This window comes from Aythya ferina (assembly GCF_964211825.1).
Source record: "Aythya ferina genome assembly, chromosome: 8".
In the NCBI taxonomy this organism is placed as follows: domain Eukaryota; kingdom Metazoa; phylum Chordata; class Aves; order Anseriformes; family Anatidae; genus Aythya; species Aythya ferina.
Window position 1 is genome coordinate 9,837,944 of NC_140304.1, and position 18,492 is coordinate 9,856,435.

Genomic DNA, 18,492 nt, shown 5'->3' on the forward strand with positions numbered 1-18,492 from the left:
GCCGCCCCCAGTGCCCGGATGGAGGCGGGAGCGGCCCCGGCCCCGTCCCATCCCCGGCCCCGGCCCCGGCCCCGGCCCCGCCCCGGAGCTGGGCTGCGGGGGCTGCCGGGAAGGGAGCGCCGCGCCTCGGCCTTGCCGCGGAGCCGGTGCCGCTGCTGGCGGCCCTCGCGCGCTCGCTCCGTCCCCTCAGGGCTCCGAGCCGCCGCCGCCGCCATGTCGGGAGGCAGCAGCGCCGGGGAGTGGTGCCTGATGGAGAGCGACCCCGGCGTCTTCACCGAGCTCATCAAGGGCTTCGGTGAGGGAAGGAGGGCGGGAAGGGGCAGCGGGACGGCCTCTGAGGGGGCTCGGAGCCTCCCGGCAGAGGAGCAGAGGGCAGGAGGGAGGTGGAGGTGGAGGGGGAGGGGGAGGTGGGCAGCCTTTTGGGGCTGCCTCCGCTCCTCAGAGGTGAAATTTTAATAGACGCGCGTTTTATAGCTCTGGCAGCACAGGGGGTGCGTGGTGGTATCAGCGAGGAAGCCTGTGGGGCGTTTGGTGATAGAAACAAAATCATTTTGCCTGTTAATTTATAATTCCTGTCGCATCTCATTTCTTTTTTTTTTTTCCTCACAAAGTCTAGTCCACTTTGCTTGTGTTTCTGTTTAACTAATAGATCAATTTTCCCTTTTTTATTCATTATGCGCCTTTTAAGTGCAGCACCTGAGAAAACCTCTCTTTCCTCATTCAGGTTGTAGAGGAGCACAAGTTGAAGAAATTTGGAGCTTGGAGCCAGAAAATTTTGAAAAACTGAAGTAAGGAGCTTTCTTTTCTGACATGCATATTTTCTAAGTTTACGCTTGTGTGAACTCTCCAAAAGAAATGTACTGAACTCAGGAAGGTGGCTTTTTTTTTTTTTTTTTTTTTTTTTCTTCTAATTTCCCCAGAAGTTAATTAGGATCTTGATTTATGGAATCATTAAGGTTGGAAAAGACCTCCAAGATCATCTGGTCCTACAGTCCCTCTACCACCAATATTCCCACTAAACCACGTCCCTAAGCACCACATCCAACCTTTCCTTAAAGCCCCCTCAGGGACAGTGACTCCGCCACCTCCCTGGGCACCCCATCCCAACGCCTGACTGCTCTTCCTGAGGAGAAATGTCTCCTCATTCCCAACCTGAACCTCCCCTGGTGCAACTTGAGGCCATTCCCTCTAGTCCTAATTTAATCAAGTACTTGGTAATTAAATGACCTTTTATTAATGCATTGGTATGTAAGATGGCTTTTCTGTTTATGGGAAGAGATGATAATAGCAACTAGAACGTGAAAATCTGCTGATGACTTTGTCATTGGCTTGAATTACATCCTTTCACGAGTTGCTTAACTTTTGGTCGTTGCTTTTTTAAAACTTACCTCCCTTCTTCCCTGCATAACATGGCATTTTATCTGCTGTCTTAAATTAATTTACTGGAGCTAGGCACTTGTGTTATCCATCTTTCCTACAGAACTGTGTGTGAAGGCAAATAGTCGTGTCATAACTGATGATGACTGATGTCATTTGTAACAGGGCTGTCTTCATTTGGCAGCAGTAATTCTCTTGCCATTCTCTCCATTATATGTTAAGTGTTAATCTATGTTTGCAAGCAATATTTTAAGAGAAAAAATCATCCAGCCTAGGCCACATTCTACTGCTGTGTAGTTAAGCTACGTTTATATATTTAATTTTTCCAGAGAGGTAGCAATCAATATGGAAGGTATGATTTTAGATTCTTTTTGTCTCACAAAAAAAAATAATTATGTGTATATATATATATATATATATATATATATATATATTTATATAAAGAATATAAAAAGGTATTTTGCAAGTGGCACCTGAATGGCAGAAATGTTACTTCAGTAGTGGATTATTTGCTGCCTGAGCCATACACTTCATCTGGTGCTCCATTGGAATCTTCCCTGTTTTGCCCATAAAGTAACAGCGTTGCTTGTTTTTACTGTCAGTTGTGTATCTTAAGTCTTGAGTCCTCACCAGCTTCCTTCCTTCCCATCTACAGATACAACATTGTAACTTGAAGATGTTTAATAATACATTAACATGTAGCATTTTTCAAATTCCCACAACAGACCTACTGCTAATGCTGTTGGAGGTTTGGAAGAGTTTCTTATGTAGCACAGTAGCATGTTCACTTCTTGCAAACAGACCTTTTGTGGCACCTTTGTGGAGATAACCTCAATTTCGAACTGATATGATGAATAAGTTTTTTTGCTTTAATGTAGCTGTGGGTACTGAATGCAGTGCCACATGCAGTAAAAGCTATTTTCAGTGCAAGACAAGTAGCAAGACATGGTTTTAGTAGAGGAGAAAAGTGTCTTCTTGGAGTGATATGTCAAAGTGTGAAGTTTCACAAGAGCTGCTCTGTTCTTTGAATATTTTATGTAAGCCTAAAATGAGTATCAAAACTTTAGTTCCAGCTCATATATGTGATTGGTAAATAGCTATCAAAATATTTCCCAATCACTAATAAATTCAAAAGGACGTTGTGCAATTATTATAGTGACCAGAAAAACTGGTCCTGACTTATGAAAACTACTAAATGCCAATTCAGACTGCAATTGTTTAGCATACGTGGAAAGAAGTCTGAAGTATGTTCTGCCTAATTAAAAGAACACGTCCAAAATTTCCAGTGTCAGCTCCTAGTGTTCAGAAAGAAATGATTAACAATTACTGTAGCAGCATATGGTTCAATTATAGTATGTGTTTCTGGCTTTGATGCTTTTCCTCCATACAGTTGTTTTTATTCCTATCAATTTTATTTTTTAGGCCAGTACACGGGCTCATTTTCCTATTCAAGTGGCAGCCTGGAGAGGAACCAGCAGGTTCTGTTGTTCAGGATTCCAGACTGGATACAATATTTTTTGCTAAACAGGTACGGCAAGTTCAGTATTTTTGTTAGACGTGTCATGAAACAGAGCTTTTAATGCTGAAAGGTAAACTAGCATTTTGTTAAAATGAAAGCAGAAATTAACATTTTGCAAGGTGGAATAACTTGCAACAAGTCCTGTGGGACAAGAAACAGTGTATAAGATGACAGATCAATCAGACTTGCTTTGCTAATCAAGTCAAACAAAAATATTATCAGGAATAGAAAAAGTAAAATTTGTATAGGAGAGGGCTGACAAATAAATAAGAGCAAGCAACTCTTCTGTACCATAAAGAATTATTTAGTTTTTGACAGAAGGAGCAAGGCTTGTTTTGTATTTAGCTTTTTTATTGATGTGTTGGTTCTTTTTGGTTTGTTTGTCTTTGTTGTTCTTTTTTTGAAACCACTTTCAACAAATCATAGGAAAAAATGTTTTTCACTCCAGTTCTTGTCTCTTGAGTTTATCAAATACTCTGCAGTCAGGTCAATATGTTTCCAGGGATAATGCTTTTCTTTAAGACTTTACAGACCGATTTGGTCTGTAAATTTTAAGTTTGAAGTATTTAAATCAGAAAGTTGAAATTGGGATGATTATTTTTGCCAATGTAATCCATTGCATTTTATTAAATACAGCATAGTGCTGAAATTCTGTGTTACCTTTGACAGGCTGCTCTGCATATTGGTGTACTGTTTACAAGCAAAAAAATCGAGAGAAAATAACCAGATTGAAAGCAGAAGTGTGTAATATTTTTTTTTTTTTAATTTTTCAAGACCTAATTAAAACTGTTCAAACAAGAATGATACCACTATATGTTTTATCAAAGGACAAACCATTAGGCTTTCTGAGAAGCCTCACACACTCATGTCTTCTTCCACAAACGCGGAAGTGCTTCCTATGTAAATTTCAGGATATAAAGAATTGTCTATGCACTCCTAGCTAGAAACAGAAATGTGGAAAGCAATGGAATCAGAAGGTATAGCTCATAGCTCACCTGACTACTTTGTATATGTGCTTCTGTTATGCAGATAATAGTCTTTAATTAGTTTCTCTTATAATCCTTTTACCTTACTGTTTCATGCTGTTGTGGCTGACTTTATTCCTTGGGCTGTTTTAATACTATTTCTTGATTCTTCCCCTGCTGCAGCTCTTGAGTCCTGCCAAACACTGTCCATCGTTCTTGGATACAGTGATCAGCAAGCAGTAGTTTACCTTTGTCTTTACAGCTTGATTGGCATGATAGGCACCACTTTAGGTTATTCTTTCTACATAATCAAATCTATTGTTAGTGATCAATAGGCTGTGGCTATGGAGTAGCCTTGTTGCAAAGAACCTCAGAGAAAATCCTTGATACAACTGTCAAAGGGTAGCCACTTGGCAGGAGGAAGTAACTCAGATATGAATGTAGAAAGTTTTTTGTTTTCTGTTTGTTTTTTTGTTTTTTTTTTTCTCAGATGAACACAAATTTATCCTCATGCAAGAGATTTCATCTCTCATTTCCTATGAGTAGGTAGCAGCTCAAAAGTTTCACAGCATTTATTTGCTCTACTTTATCTGCTTTTCCCCCCCCCAGTATTTTCCTTTTTGGAATGTGACACTGCGTAAGAGTAAGTGGCTAAGAAGAGCTTTGAGCTTTAACTTGGCTTTGCAGAATGTACATCAGAAAACTTAGATAATGTTAGATTTGCTAACAAAAACATGAAAAAAATCATGGCTAACAACAAAAAAGCTTTCTTTGTTTTGTAGCATTCATTGAAGCATTCATATTTTGCTTTTTAAAATTAAATCCCAACATGTTAAAGTTCTCATTGTGGAGGTGAAGGACCTTTTCTAATCTTCCTTCCACCTTCACCTGCACTTCTTCAGGGTGGGTGTGCTGGTCTGAATCATTAAGTGTGAAAAGCAGTTTCCAGAAGTGTTCCCTATTTTAAAATAATAGTTCCTAGTTATTTCACTGGATGACACTGAATGTGTAGTTCAAAAGTAACTTTAAAAGAGTTTAAAATTATGATCTGTTTGTAATGTTTTAGTTTGATCTGTTTGTTGAGTACACTGGCTTGGCAAAATCAAAACGTTCCTTACAGATGTAGTTTATGTTTCACGTCAGTTCAGTTTTGCAGGGTTTGAGGAATTGTGACTGAATGTCTAGTGAAGTAGCTGCAAAGAAATGAAAATTACAAGTGAAGAGATCAATGAAACAAGTTGGTTTCAGTGTTTTGGCAGCAATGTGTAGCACCTGTTTAGTTCCGGTGGCTTTAACTAAGGCTGACTTCTCCAAGGTGCGAGTTTTAACTCAATGAGCTGTGATTTGAGGATTAATAAGTGTTTTTTCAAGCAAGTGGCTGATGTGAATATTTGCTGCTGATTAGAATATGGAAGTCTTGGTCCTCCCAGCCTGCCTCCTTTTGGCTGCATGGTTCTCTTCTCTTCCAATGGCTCAGATGCTCATTGAACTTCCATGAGCCGGTGCAGCTCGTTAGCAAGCAGTTTTCTGTAGGTTTCCTGTGCTTGTTTTTCTGGGTTAGTCTGCTGCCACATTGTCAGATGTATTAATTTAGTTTCACAATGTATAGGCCAAAGCTGGTAAAAGGTGAGTGGGAACAAGAGCTTCTCTGATGGTAGAGGTGATGTTACTGTATTTCTTGAAACCACAGTCTGTGAATCTTGCTGAGTCACCCGGGAGCAGAAGGGAAGACAAACATTGCTATTAAAGATTTCTATTGTAAAATAGCAACTTCTCCCAGCTATCGTGCTGCAGGGTTCACGTCCTTTCTTTATATAGTTTCCCCTTACATATTTAAGGCCAATCTTATAGTGGCTTTGAGGAGGGTACAGGCGTTATCTTTCAAGAATCTTTTTATTATTATTATTTTTAGCATCTCAAAAAAAAATGTGATCAATAAGATAACTATATGTTCATTTATAGGATGCAAGCCCAGGACAAAGAGATTTCTTGTTTGGGTTAGCAAGATTTGAATGGCTTTTAAGATTACCAGCCTGTTTCTTTCTTCAAAACTGACGTGACGCTGGGCCAATAAAAATCTCATTAAGTTCGTTGATTGCCTTTTTTTCCCATTCCGATATATTTTCTTCTTTTAAGTGTTATCATCTAAAGAGATTGGATATAATACATCTTACTGCAGAGAAGTTCTAAAATGAAATTCTGAATCCTCTATGAACAAGACTAAGTTGTTAATGTGCAACAACAATTCAGTATTGGAAAGAAATGATATTAATAGTGTAGCTCCATTTCTGTTCAATATTAATTGGATACTATATGTTGAAAATTATTTAATTTGGCAAGAAACTTTAGATATAAAAGGCTACAAGTCCTATACCCCGTCCAGCAAAACAACTTTCAAATTGTGTTAGGAAACCTGATTTTTATAAGTTTTTGCATGCTCATATTTTGCTCCTACCCACTTTCATGATGATGTTGTAGCTGAATTTTAAATGGCGATTCCATCTTGAACAAGGTTAAATCATGAATATGCTGGGGAGGGGGGAGGAGTTGAATTTTCAAGTCTGTCAGATCTGCATGCATATTAAAGGCTATTATTTTTTTATTGGTCAGTTTTACGTGCACTCATTTTAAATTTGGCCTCCCTGTTATGCCTAGGTATGATTTGGCCCTCTTTTTGGGGCCACAGAACTCTGGATGAATTGCCCTTTGAGCTAGGATACCTAGGCACAATGAGGTGAGTTAAGGATACAATTCCAGCCTTAACTCTGAATTTCCTGATTTTTGTGTTGTTTCAGTAGGCCCTTGCCATTATTTTTACATGCAGTGGTTACGTGGTTGTACCACTCCATGCATTCAGCTGTCTTCAGCACCACTTTGAATAGCTGTACTCTGTGCTGACCGCTGTGGAAGTGGAAGCCTCTTTTGACAGAAAAGAAAGCTGTAGCTGTAGACTTGCCTACTTTTTTATTATTATTTTAATAACCCTTTCAGTTTTTATTACTGAAGCATTGATATAATGCTTTTATTTTGTGCCATGTATTTATTGTGTTGCATTGTGATGATAGAACATTACAATTGTGATAATAAAACAATAACATCATTAATCAGGAAAAAAGTCTGTATCTTCAGAAGCAAAATCTTGCTAATGATAATGTAATAAAAAAAACTTCGGTTTGTAGTTATCTTTGTGCCACTAATTAAAACACATTAAATATTGTGGTTTTTTTTTTTTTTTTTTCAAATACTTCAGTTGATTTCAAACTCTTTTTTTGACATTTTCAGGTTAGGTAACATTAAAATTGACCAGACACCCATGCTAAAGCAAAACAGGAGATAACAGATAACATCATAAGAAGTTAAATGAACTTGGATACACACCTGATGAAAATCAGAAAGATTTTTAGTAATGGAACATAATGACAGGAAGATTGTATATTTTTTTTTTTTTTTTACCAAATGATGGCTTAATTAAGTTAGATAGGAGTTTTAAACATTAATAAGTTTCAATGCTAATTTTGTGCCATTGGGCTTTGTAAAGCCAACTGTTTTATAATGCTTTGATGCTTAACATGTAGACCCTTGAGGTTTGCTATTTGTATTAGTAGTTACAGCACAGAGCTGTTTAGAAGTTTTGTTTGAAAAACAAACTAGGTGATCCATCGGATGGAGGATGTAATTTGAGGACTCAAAGTACTACAACCTTAAGATGACCCAGAAACTTGAGCTGAATTCCTAGGGAAAGGTGTCTGCACCTGGAGTTGTGAACCTTAATGGGGGAGTGTGACGAAATAGCCTTGTCAAGTAGCTCCTTGCTATGGTTTCTTTTTAGCTAAGTGTCACTTGGCAGTGCAGCAGTATTCTCAGGGTGTTGAGTCTGGCTTCTGCATCTTGCTAGTGCATATGTATTGGTGGTTGGTTTGTGTTTGTTTGCTTTTCATTTTCTTTTCAAATATTATTAAGCGAAGCTTGTAGCTTCCAACAGCAAAATCTTTGAAATATGGATGTCTGCTTCAAGTCAGAATCCTTGAGTATTGATCAAATCAATGTTCAAATGCTCCAGGACTTACTGGACAGAAATATACAGCAAGTTTGGAGATTTCTGGACAAATGCAGAAAATCCTCCATAATTTCTTCAATTCGAACCATTATGCTGAAAAGATTTTTTTTTTTCTAGGACAACCTGTGTGTACTGTCATGCTGTCTGAATGTAGAAAATGTTTGCAGTCAACACTAAGACACCCTTAAGTAATGGAGATATGTTGGAAGTTGGGGTAGATGGGCATCCTGACCATTTCTCTCCAAAAGGACTTAATAGCTTGCGTGTACAGCAGTGTTGGACTGGCTGCATGCAGTGACAGGATGCTGAGCTGTGTACCAAGTAAGCCTTGCACTCATCTACCTCTGGTACCACAGTCGCCTCCTTGGTCAGTGTACTTGGCCATGCCTGTGGGCTGCTGCTAGCTGGGCACCTCCTCCTTCCACCAGGTCCTCCCTCATCTGGCTCCAGCACCACGCTGTCCTTTTAGATCAATCACCTGCCCTTCCCCCTGTTGCTCTGCTGGAGCACTCTCTTCTTACTGCTTTTTCCTTCCCTTTTGCCTCACGTTTTTGGGAGTATTTCTAGTTCTGTAACTTGTTTCCATTTCATTAGCACTGGTCTAAGATCTGCATTTGTTCTGTATTGTTTTCTAGCAGTAAGACAATATAGTTTAAGATGGTTCTTGTACACTTAAGCAGACTACTTCCATACCGCACTTGGAATACAAAAATGTCCAATATTTGCCTTTCAGTGTAAGACCACAAATCCATGCTGAGTTTATTTTTTTTTCCTTGTGTTTTTGCTGTTAGTTCAAGCTCCTGTATCCAGCTGGTCCAGCTTCTGTGCAGATCTGCCTCTAGACTCAAAATGTCTCTTTTACTTTCCCTTCCCTTTCTGAATTCACTGTTGGGTTAGCAGTCTGTCAGAGCAACTCATCATTCTATCTTGATTTTTCAGTGAGGATTATCATCACATGGTGTGCTCTCTGCTGTTAATATCCTGTGTGAGTTATTCTGCAGCTGAAGTTTGCTCGAGTGTACCTTCATTTTAATAGCACGCGCTTCACTGCATGGGGTCTCTGCTGTCCTCCCTGCCTTCTTCCTGTGTCAGCTGAGTTCCCTCAATGTTTGTACCACTGCTTCAGGCCAGCCTGCTCTAATCCATTTCAGATCCTCCTGTTTTCAACCTAGTACTCTTACAACAGTGTCTGATTCCACTCCGTAGTCACACAGCAGAGAATCTTTTGGTTTTGGTTCGCTTTATGTTACAGTTTGATTTCAAATTATTTCATTCTATTGGTCTGTGTTATTCATTTTTTCTGCTGCTGTTTGTTATTTCACTACCCTCAACTGATTTTCTTCCATGCTCTTTCTTTCCTAACTGCAATGCAGCCTTTAGCTTGCCTACCTGCAATCCATTTAAGTTGTTTCAGGTGCTGCATGTGCAGCTGACTCTCTTGGTTGAAATTTAAGACAACCAGATTGTATTTTTCTTAAACTAAAAAGTGTTTTATTATTACTTTATGATCTGCACTAGAAAGACATAGTATGAACGAAGAATGTCATGAACTATAAAAAAAAATAACTGTCTAATACAGCGTATAGTGTTAACACAGTAGGATTTCATAAAAGATCAAGAGAAACAAGTGATGTCTCTGAGGCAGTTTCTGGAGCAGGAATGGCAGTGCAGAGGACAATGCTGATTGACAGAATTTAAATAAAGAGAATTAAAGAAAAGCAAACATGGCCAGATATTTCTGCCCACTTTTGACAACTCTTTGCACTCAGTGAGGAGAATTTGATGGTTTTGATAATGAAAAAAAGTTGTTCATTCTTCCCCCCTGCACCCCTTATTTTTTGTTGGAAGTGGTTTCATATTCAGTCCTGAAATTATTATTTTTTTTTTTTTTAAACAAAAGCAACATTCTTTCTCCCAGTCCGAAGGTTAAGTAGCATTTTCCATTGAAAAGTAGTCTCACAGGTTGAAAATACATTATTTTTCTCAGCTCACTGAGGAAAAAACTGCTGATTTGCAGTCCTTCTGGTATTATGGTTTCATTTATGTTTTTTAAATGCTATATGCATATTAGTGTGGATATGATTTTAAAACTATTAAAAGCACAACTGTAATGTGAAGGAGTTTGTTTATATTTCTAAAAATTGAATATTTAGCTCAAGTCTAAGGAACAGTCACACAATAGTAACTTAAATATTATGTTGAAAAGGATAGGTACACTGGAAAGTAAGAAACAAGTGAAATTATTTTTTGTGTGTGTGTGGTATCTGTATTTCATATGGCATTCAGCAAAATTTGATACGTTTTGTCCAGCATAACCTTTTAAGAAAAACATTCCAGGTCTGGTTATGTGCTTTATTGCCCAAATGAATATTCTTAGAGTGCTTCTAATCCTGTTAGGAATACTGATTATTTGAACTATTTGAATGACATCCTCTTTGTGAGGATGACTCTTTTGTTTTTTAACACTAGGTTTAATATAGTTTGGGCAGCTTGCCATGAGTAGTGTTTTTACTGGTCGTTCCACTAAAATCAGAGGATTCCTGGTTTGTGTTGTTTCCTTATTTGTTTGTTGTTTTGTCCTTTATTAATGGACAAAATGGGAGGTAGTCAGTAGAATGACACAGTTTCTAACAGAGGTGTGAAACACTAGTTTAATCAGTGACTAGTATACAACATTCAGTGTTCGTTTCATTGGTCTTCTACAGCAAAGTTGTTCCTGTGGCTACTCAGCTAGATTTGCTGTCTTGAGAGGCAAGCAGTAACATGAATCAGCGAGGACAGTGTGTGTAACCAAACATGTTACCAAATTTAAACTATATTTTTGTCACCAGTACTGAGCAAATTCTCAACGCTTGCACTTTCTTGTAGGTAATAAATAATGCTTGTGCTACTCAAGCCATAGTGAGTGTGCTATTAAATTGCGCTCATCAAGACATCCATCTAGGAGAGACTTTGTCAGAATTTAAAGAATTTTCACAAAGTTTTGATGCTGCGGTAAGTGCTTACTATTTTCTATATTTTAAGTATCGGTGTTGTATATACGATGACTTACAATGTAACTTTTTTATTTAATTTCAGATGAAAGGTTTGGCACTAAGCAACTCAGAAGTGATTCGGCAAGTGCACAACAGTTTTGCCAGGTAGCAAGTCTTTTACATGTTTTCCAGCTAGGCAGAATTCAGGCAAGTTCTTTTTAATCTCAGATCTCTTTTTTTCTCTTACATTTTCTTTGCAGACAACAGATGTTTGAATTTGATGCAAAGTCTTCAGCAAAAGAAGAAGATGCGTTTCACTTTGTAAGCTATGTTCCTGTTAATGGACGGCTATATGAACTAGATGGATTAAGGGAAGGACCAATTGATTTAGGTAATATTTCATCTTTTCTGAACATCCTTCCTTTTAACAATAACTTGGTGGAACAATTTGGCTGTATATATGTTCTAGGACCAAATGAAGCTCTTTATTTAAAATATATATAGATTTTCTTAATGTACAACTCAGTCGCATACTTTGCAGAAATTCATGTTGTTTTATTTTTGTTAATCTGAAAATCCATTTTTCTTTCTGCTTCCACTAGGTTTCTGATTCTCTCTCCTTTCATCCAGTAATCAAAGGAAAAGCCTATGTAATCCTGTGGGTTTCTAATACCTTAATAGTTTTGTTGCAAATTGAGAAGCACTGATAATATACTGATGGTTATTTGCTCTTCTTATGTGAGGAAATAAGTTGTTTTCAGCTTTGTCTCAAAAAAAAAAAAAAAAAAAAATTAAAACCATGTAATGCTTTTTGCTTTCATTACAATTAATGCATGGTTCCCCTTATTCTCAATGTTATCTTTTGTTTGTGGTATTGTTACCCAAGACAATTCCCATGTCATGTTTTGAAAGCTGTTTTTCTACAGGTTAATTGTAATGTATCCCTTTATTTTATTGTTTGTTTCTGGGGAAGTACAGCTGACCCCATGTAGTTGTACATTATGCAGCTGACACTTATACCGTGCCCACTTTCTCCATAGGTAGCAAATATTTTCCAAAATATATCAGAGAGAATAGCTGCTCATAGCTTATTTTTATTCTCTGTTAGAGTTCCTGTTTCATGTCTTGTAGTCTTCCTTAACTTGTGGTACGTGTAACATCTTGTATCTTGAAAAGTTACAGTCCTACCGTGTTTCTGCACTTTCTTTTGACTCTGGTATAAGCCAGAGTGTTCCAAACTCTGTTTCCAACATCTTTTCTCAATGTGCTTGATGATTTTATTTATTTTTAGGCTGAGTAATGGCTTTCTGCTAAATATCACCTTCAGTCTGGCTGCTGACTACAACCAGCACATCTATCAATAGCATAACTATTATGGTCACAAGATCATACAAGCTTTTTCATTTATTGTACGGTCCTGAAATTGCTAGAAAGACATTATCAATTTATGAAATTAACCTTTAGTTAGTCTAAACAGAATCTTGAGAATCTTTAGTTGGTTGCAAGAGAAACAGGAGACTAAGTTATCAATCATATATCCTTTTATTTTTTTCTGTTTGGCTTTTTAACGTAGTATTCCATAAGCAGTGTTAACTCTTTATTTCACCTAAATAGAATGGCTGTGATTTCCATTACTTTTTTCCTTTTTCTGCGCTCTTTCACATTCTTTGGAACAATTGGTCACATTTGTAGGCCTAATGAAAAAGAAGAACTTTTATTGGAAAATAATTATTTAAGACAGGGAATAAGAAAATCAATAGTCTCCTTTACTTCCTTATCTCTTACACTCTCATACAATATGAAGATTTAAAGGTATGATATGCTGTGCTCTTTCTCTGAAGAGTCCATCCTTTTTTTTACAGATTTCCAACCATTTTCCAATTTCTCATTGAAATTAGAATTTTCTTCTGTTCTTTGTCACCATGGTAAATGTTAGATGCTTTTGCTATTAAAACTGAGTTTTGTTCCCAAAACTGAGTTTTGGGAAGTTATCTAAATACAGCTATTCAAAAAAGTGTAAATCCACTTCCCCAAAAGATCATGTGATCAATTTGAGACTGCAGTTGCCTAGGAAGATTCTTGCCTAGGAAGAACTTAGTACATATTCTATCAGAAACTGGTGCATAATCCAGAATTATACAAGTTCTGAATCTTCAATAAGCTTTGAATAAGTCATTTTTTTTATTTTTTTTTTCTAGGTGCGTGCAATCAAGATGACTGGATAAGTGCTGTACGGCCTGTCATAGAGAAACGTATACAAAAGTAAATGATCATGATGCTTTTAAAATACGGCTCCTTATACATATTTAAAAAATATATCCTTATTCTTGATTTCCTTCAATTAAAGGCTTTCAACTGAATTTCTAAGGAATGAAGCTTGTGCATCATTTTATGCGCATATCACAGCGTGACTTCAGAACCTATTGCCCAACATGAGCCAAATGTGATGAATAGATTAAGTCTCAAATACGCTGTGTTCCCGTATGATTAATCAAAGTAGGTATCTGTAGTGAAGAGAGATGCTGCTAGTACTCTGAAAAAGTGCGAGCAAGTTTAACTGTTAGACACCTATGGGTTTTCACAAGTGAAAAACTCAGTGCCATTACCATGGATAAAGTTTGGGCATGCACTTTTAATTCAAAATACCAGATAATAAATATATTCATACATCTGGTATTTATAGAAGACAAACTTTCCTTACGTATGTTGGTTATTTTGGAAATTTCAGCTAGAAAAAGGCACTACAGAAGTTTCACAGCTTCCTAGCTGTGAGCCCAAGTTACAGCCGTAAACATGTTAAAATTGATTTTATGTTGGTTTTAGAAAATAATTTTGAATATCTTTTACTTGGAGACTTTTATTTGGTAAGCAAAATATGACTGCCACACCCCATTTGGAGAATTTAAACTCCAGAAGGACTGTTAATCTAACTGTTGAATGTACTTTTCACATCGTATGGGGATGTTACTGTCTAAAATATAACAGTAAGAAGGAAATAAAAACTATTGCATGCAGCAGTCTTGTACAAATTTCGTTGTCAGACATATCTTTTTTTTTTTTTTTTTTTTTTTCCTGGTGCCTTTCTTTTCTGAATACAGTTTCAAATAATTTATTTTTTTTTGGACCACAGGCAGGAACAGTAGTATCTTGGAAGAACAGGTTATTAGGAGTTACAGTTTGGGTAGTGCTGATCTGAGGTCTGATTTTATTTCATGGCAGGATTGGATCCATAGCACAACTTAAATTAATAGAACTCTTTATGTTCCTTCCCCAGCCCTCCAAAAATGTATTCCCTTATAATGGAAGGAAATCCTGGAGGAGGCTTTTTGATTTGAGACTAATTTTGATTCGTTTGTTTGTTTTTTATTTAGATACAGTGAAGGCGAGATAAGGTTTAATTTGATGGCTATTGTGTCTGACAGAAAGATGATATATGAACAGAGAATTGCAGAATTACAGCGGCAACTTGCAGAGGTAAGTCATGGTATTTAAGGTAGTGGAGTAGTTCTTTGGTGACAGTTCTGTCTTTTTTATTCACCTCCTTTTCAAGTAATATGAGCAGGGATGGATTACTATACCTGTCCAATGCTGTGCTGGAGATACCTTGGTAATACCCAGATACTTGGGATCACCTGAGTGAGCTAATTTGAGCACTCAGTACAGGATGGCTACAGAATATGGCTCTCTGTCCTGGCTAATCTGGTAACTGTGGTAACTGAACCATTATTTTCCTAATTAAAAAACAATAATACACTTAAAATTAACTGCAGAAATTCCTTGAATATTACTGTAACTGTAAGCAAAACTGAATCTTTCTGTAATAGAAATACTCAAAAGGCAAGACTTTTTTGCACTAACTTTGTTTAACACTTTCTGTTTTGTGGAAGGAGGAGCCTATGGATACAGATCAAAGCAGTAACATGTTAAGTTCTATACAGTCAGAGGTTGCAAAATACCAGATGTTAATTGAAGAAGAAAACCAAAAATTAAAAAGATATAAGGTATGTAGCTTTTGCTTTTTGATTAAAGTATAGGAAAAATGCAAGAGAAAGCTAACTGTTATGTCTATGGGAGTCTGTTGCAATTAATTTGAGGGAATTGAATGGGTGTTAGAAAAACAATGTGCTAAATATTTTACATAAATTCACCTGCCAATCCTGAATTTACATGTTACTTACTAGCTTGCTTCCTTTTAGCATAAGGCTTACAAGTCAGTTTGCATTCTCTGTAGTTTTGTTTTGTCAATTCTTTGTGTATTTCTCACTTTAACAGAATTATTATATGATTATTATATAAGCAAATTCACTATGCTTAAAATAATCTTTTAATGTTTTAAATTCATTTTTAGATTGAAAATATTAGAAGAAAACATAACTACTTACCTTTCATCATGGAATTATTGAAGACTTTAGCAGAACACCAACAGTTAATACCATTAGTAGAAAAAGTGAGTATTTTTCAGTTGATTTATAAGAAACAAGCCAATGTATTGCTGTAATTTTTTATACCTTCTTTAAAATGCAGTCAATTGTTTAGGACAGTATAAATGGCATGGGTTCATTTATTGAAACTGCTACGTTGAAATATATTGCTGGTTTATCTGATAGTCCCTTGTGATTCTGGAGGTAGAATTCTAACAGAGATTTGAGATAGAGCATGCTTTTGCATAAAAGTGTTCAATCTCCTCTTTTATAACATAAATGAAGTTTTCTGATGGTGATAAAGGAAGAGGCAATCCAGTATCAGGTAAAGGTCATGTTACAGCACATAAAATCTACGGTACAAGCATGATTTTGGATTTTTCTACGCTGAAAATTAAAATTCCTATTAAGGCTGTGGTGTGGAACCTCAGTTATGTAGTAGAAGTTCTGCCATGCTACCTTAACATCCCTTTCTGAACTGAAAATAGGAGTGTACGTGTACAGATACCTAGGTACAAGGCTGATCCCTTTTGCCAAGCGGGAGTCTTTAAAGCTGTTCTGGTGATTTATTTAGCTGTCAACGCTAGATGGCAACCTTAGCACAGAACTCTGGTAATTCAGAAGACTTGAAAATTGTTCTCATTGTCTTCGTCCCGGTACCAATTCACTGGCTCATTGCTTTGCCCTTTGTATAGTATCTAGCCATTATTATAAACCCTAATAGCAAATCAATGTTAAAGCATGTTTTTTAAAGTGTCTGTCACCTTGACAAGGTTGTTAAAGTATATTTATAGCAATATGGCTATTTAAGTATTTAAATTGTAATTAGATGATTGTACTAGCTTGTATATCTATCGATGTGCAGTAGCCAGTATCTCTCATTTTCAACTCACGTCAGAAAAGATCTGTATATTATTAATTTGAAAAAAGAGCTAAATATTATTTAATGAGTATATTCATTTAGCTAAATGTACTTAGAGTACGTTTGTAGAGTAGTAGTTTATAACAGTAACTTTAGTCTGGTTTTATGATGTTCCAGTTGAGGAGGGGGTGAGAGACAATGAACACTCTTAGGAACTATCTGTGTTTTCTTGATGCCCATAGAATAGAATCAGAATCATTTAGGTTGGAAGAGACCTTTGAGATCATCAAGTCCACTGTTAAGCCATGTCCGTAAGCACCATATCCACAGGTCTCTTAAATACCTCTAGGAACAGCAACTGTAACACCTCCCTCGGCAGCTTGTTCTAAAGCCTAACCAACCTTTCCATGAAGAAAGTCTTCCTGATATTCAGTCTAAATCTCCCCTCATGTAACTTGATGCAGTTGCCTCACATCCTATCACTTTTCACCTGAGAAAAGAGATTGACACCCTCCTTGCTCTGCAGCCTCCCTTCAGGTAGTTACAAAGAGCAATGAGCAAAAAAAGCTTCAGCTTTCTTTTCTCCAGACTAAACAGCCACAGTTCCCTCAGCCACTCCTCATACATCTTGTTGTATAGGCCCTTCACCAGCTTTGTTGCTCTTCTGTGCACACACTGGAGCAGCTCAGTACCCCTCTTGAAGTGAGGGGCCCAAAACTCAACACAGTACTCAAGGTGCAGTGGGACAATCATTTCCATAATCTTGCTGGCCACGCTATTTCTGATACAAGCCAGGATGCCATTGGCCTTCTTGGCCACCTGGGCACACTGTTGAATCACATTCAGCACCACCACCTCTTTTTTTGCCAGGCAACTTTTGAGCCACTTCCCCAAGCCTGTACCACTGCATGAGGTTGTTATGCCCCAAGTACAGCCCCCAGCATTTAGCCTTTCTGATGCAGCATCACACAGCTTGATGTGGCCCATTGATCTAACCTGTCCTGATCCCTGCTAGAGCCTTCCTGCCCTCAGGCCAGACAAACAGTCCCACCCAACTTGATGCTGAATTGCAGACATCTAGAGGAATTATATTTACTTAGATTACATTTCTTGGAACAAATCTTCCTTTAATCTTGAATTCACCTGTTAATGTTTTCCAGATAATCTATATCTGAATATAATTTTTGTCTGAGAAGTAAAATATTTTCACTAGTAAGAGTTATTGGTAAGGTAAAAGAAATGAGTGGAGGTAGGAAAATTCTAAGTTAAAATTTCTGTTTTAAAAAGTGCTTCCACACCCCCAGGAATTATGTAACTTTAAAATTTCTTTTGTATTATATAAACTTATGCCTATATGTATCCTTACATGCTGTTATACATAAATATTAGTAGTAGTAAACTAGCAGTAGGATACCTCTGAAGCATCTGAATGCACATTTTGAATGTCTCTTTCTACAACATTCTGTGCTGAAGGTTCAGTAATAGAATGACTAGTCAGTCAAAGATATAGAAGGTAGATCTGTCATATCAGAGTTTAACGGTATCTCCCTTTGCTTTCTAGGCGAAAGAAAAACAGAATGCCAAGAAAGTTCAGGAGGCCAAGTGAAGATGACTGCAAAATACATATAATTATGTGCTTCTGAAACTATTTTCATGACAACAAATAAAACTTTTCATAAACTCTAAATTTTGTCCAGCGCACGTTTGACAATTGTTACAGTTTGTCTTGTACTGTATGCACGGGTCAATTTTTTTTTCCTCCCCTTGCATCATGTGCATGTAGGGCTACTAAGTAATGTTTAGGTTCTCTTCATCAAACTCAGTATTTAAAAGTCTGATTTCTGAAAGCTTGAGAAGTGAGCCTAAAACGCATAAGGAAAATGTACCCATTTTGTCCCACATAAGTTTATGATGATGCGAATGCCAGAATTTAAGCATAAGCATGAGCTTCCTTTGCTCATCCCTACTAACAGTTGTTCTGAGCTCATCCCAACTATCCAGATGTTCAGCGACATGCCCTGTGTCTTTGTTTCTGAGAAGTCCATGTCTAATTTTTTTACAAAGTTGAAAATTATGAATTCAGCTGTAGAAACATTTGCAAAGACCAATGTATAATCTCAAAAGATCTGCATTGCTTTAGTAGAAAAGATAATAAATATTCCCATTTTTATTTTGGCAAACTTTCTTCCTGTGGTATTTTTATTATCGGATAAGGTAACTAAGATATGTATTGAAGGTCATCAGTCTTATGACTCTGAGTATATGCATTGTCATTTTGTCTTAGAAAGAGAGTACAGCATTGTCTCAGGGAGTTAG

At 37.1% G+C, this 18,492-nt stretch overlaps 1 protein-coding gene across 1 annotated transcript; it reads left to right on the plus strand.

The window, feature by feature from the left end:
* The first annotated feature begins 96 nt into the window (after positions 1–96).
* On the plus strand, positions 97–17,863 carry UCHL5 (ubiquitin C-terminal hydrolase L5). The gene is made up of 11 exons (XM_084528162.1): positions 97–295; positions 725–788; positions 2,800–2,905; positions 10,787–10,912; positions 10,997–11,058; positions 11,154–11,284; positions 13,092–13,155; positions 14,265–14,367; positions 14,781–14,894; positions 15,242–15,340; positions 17,738–17,863. Exons 1-11 carry the CDS (start codon positions 214–216, stop codon positions 17,780–17,782), a joined length of 996 nt encoding a protein of 331 aa, XP_084384288.1. The 5' UTR covers positions 97–213; the 3' UTR covers positions 17,783–17,863.
* Positions 17,864–18,492: the final 629 nt, after the last annotated feature.

Bases quoted from the DNA above. Each gene is read 5' to 3' on its own strand.
- UCHL5 (XM_084528162.1), top strand. From the start codon at position 214: ATGTCGGGAGGCAGCAGCGCCGGGGAGTGGTGCCTGATGGAGAGCGAC. The intron at 10,913-10,996 runs GTAAGTGCTTAC...ATTTAATTTCAG, and splicing joins CACAAAGTTTTGATGCTGCG to ATGAAAGGTTTGGCACTAAG. The intron at 14,368-14,780 runs GTAAGTCATGGT...GTTTTGTGGAAG, and splicing joins TACAGCGGCAACTTGCAGAG to GAGGAGCCTATGGATACAGA.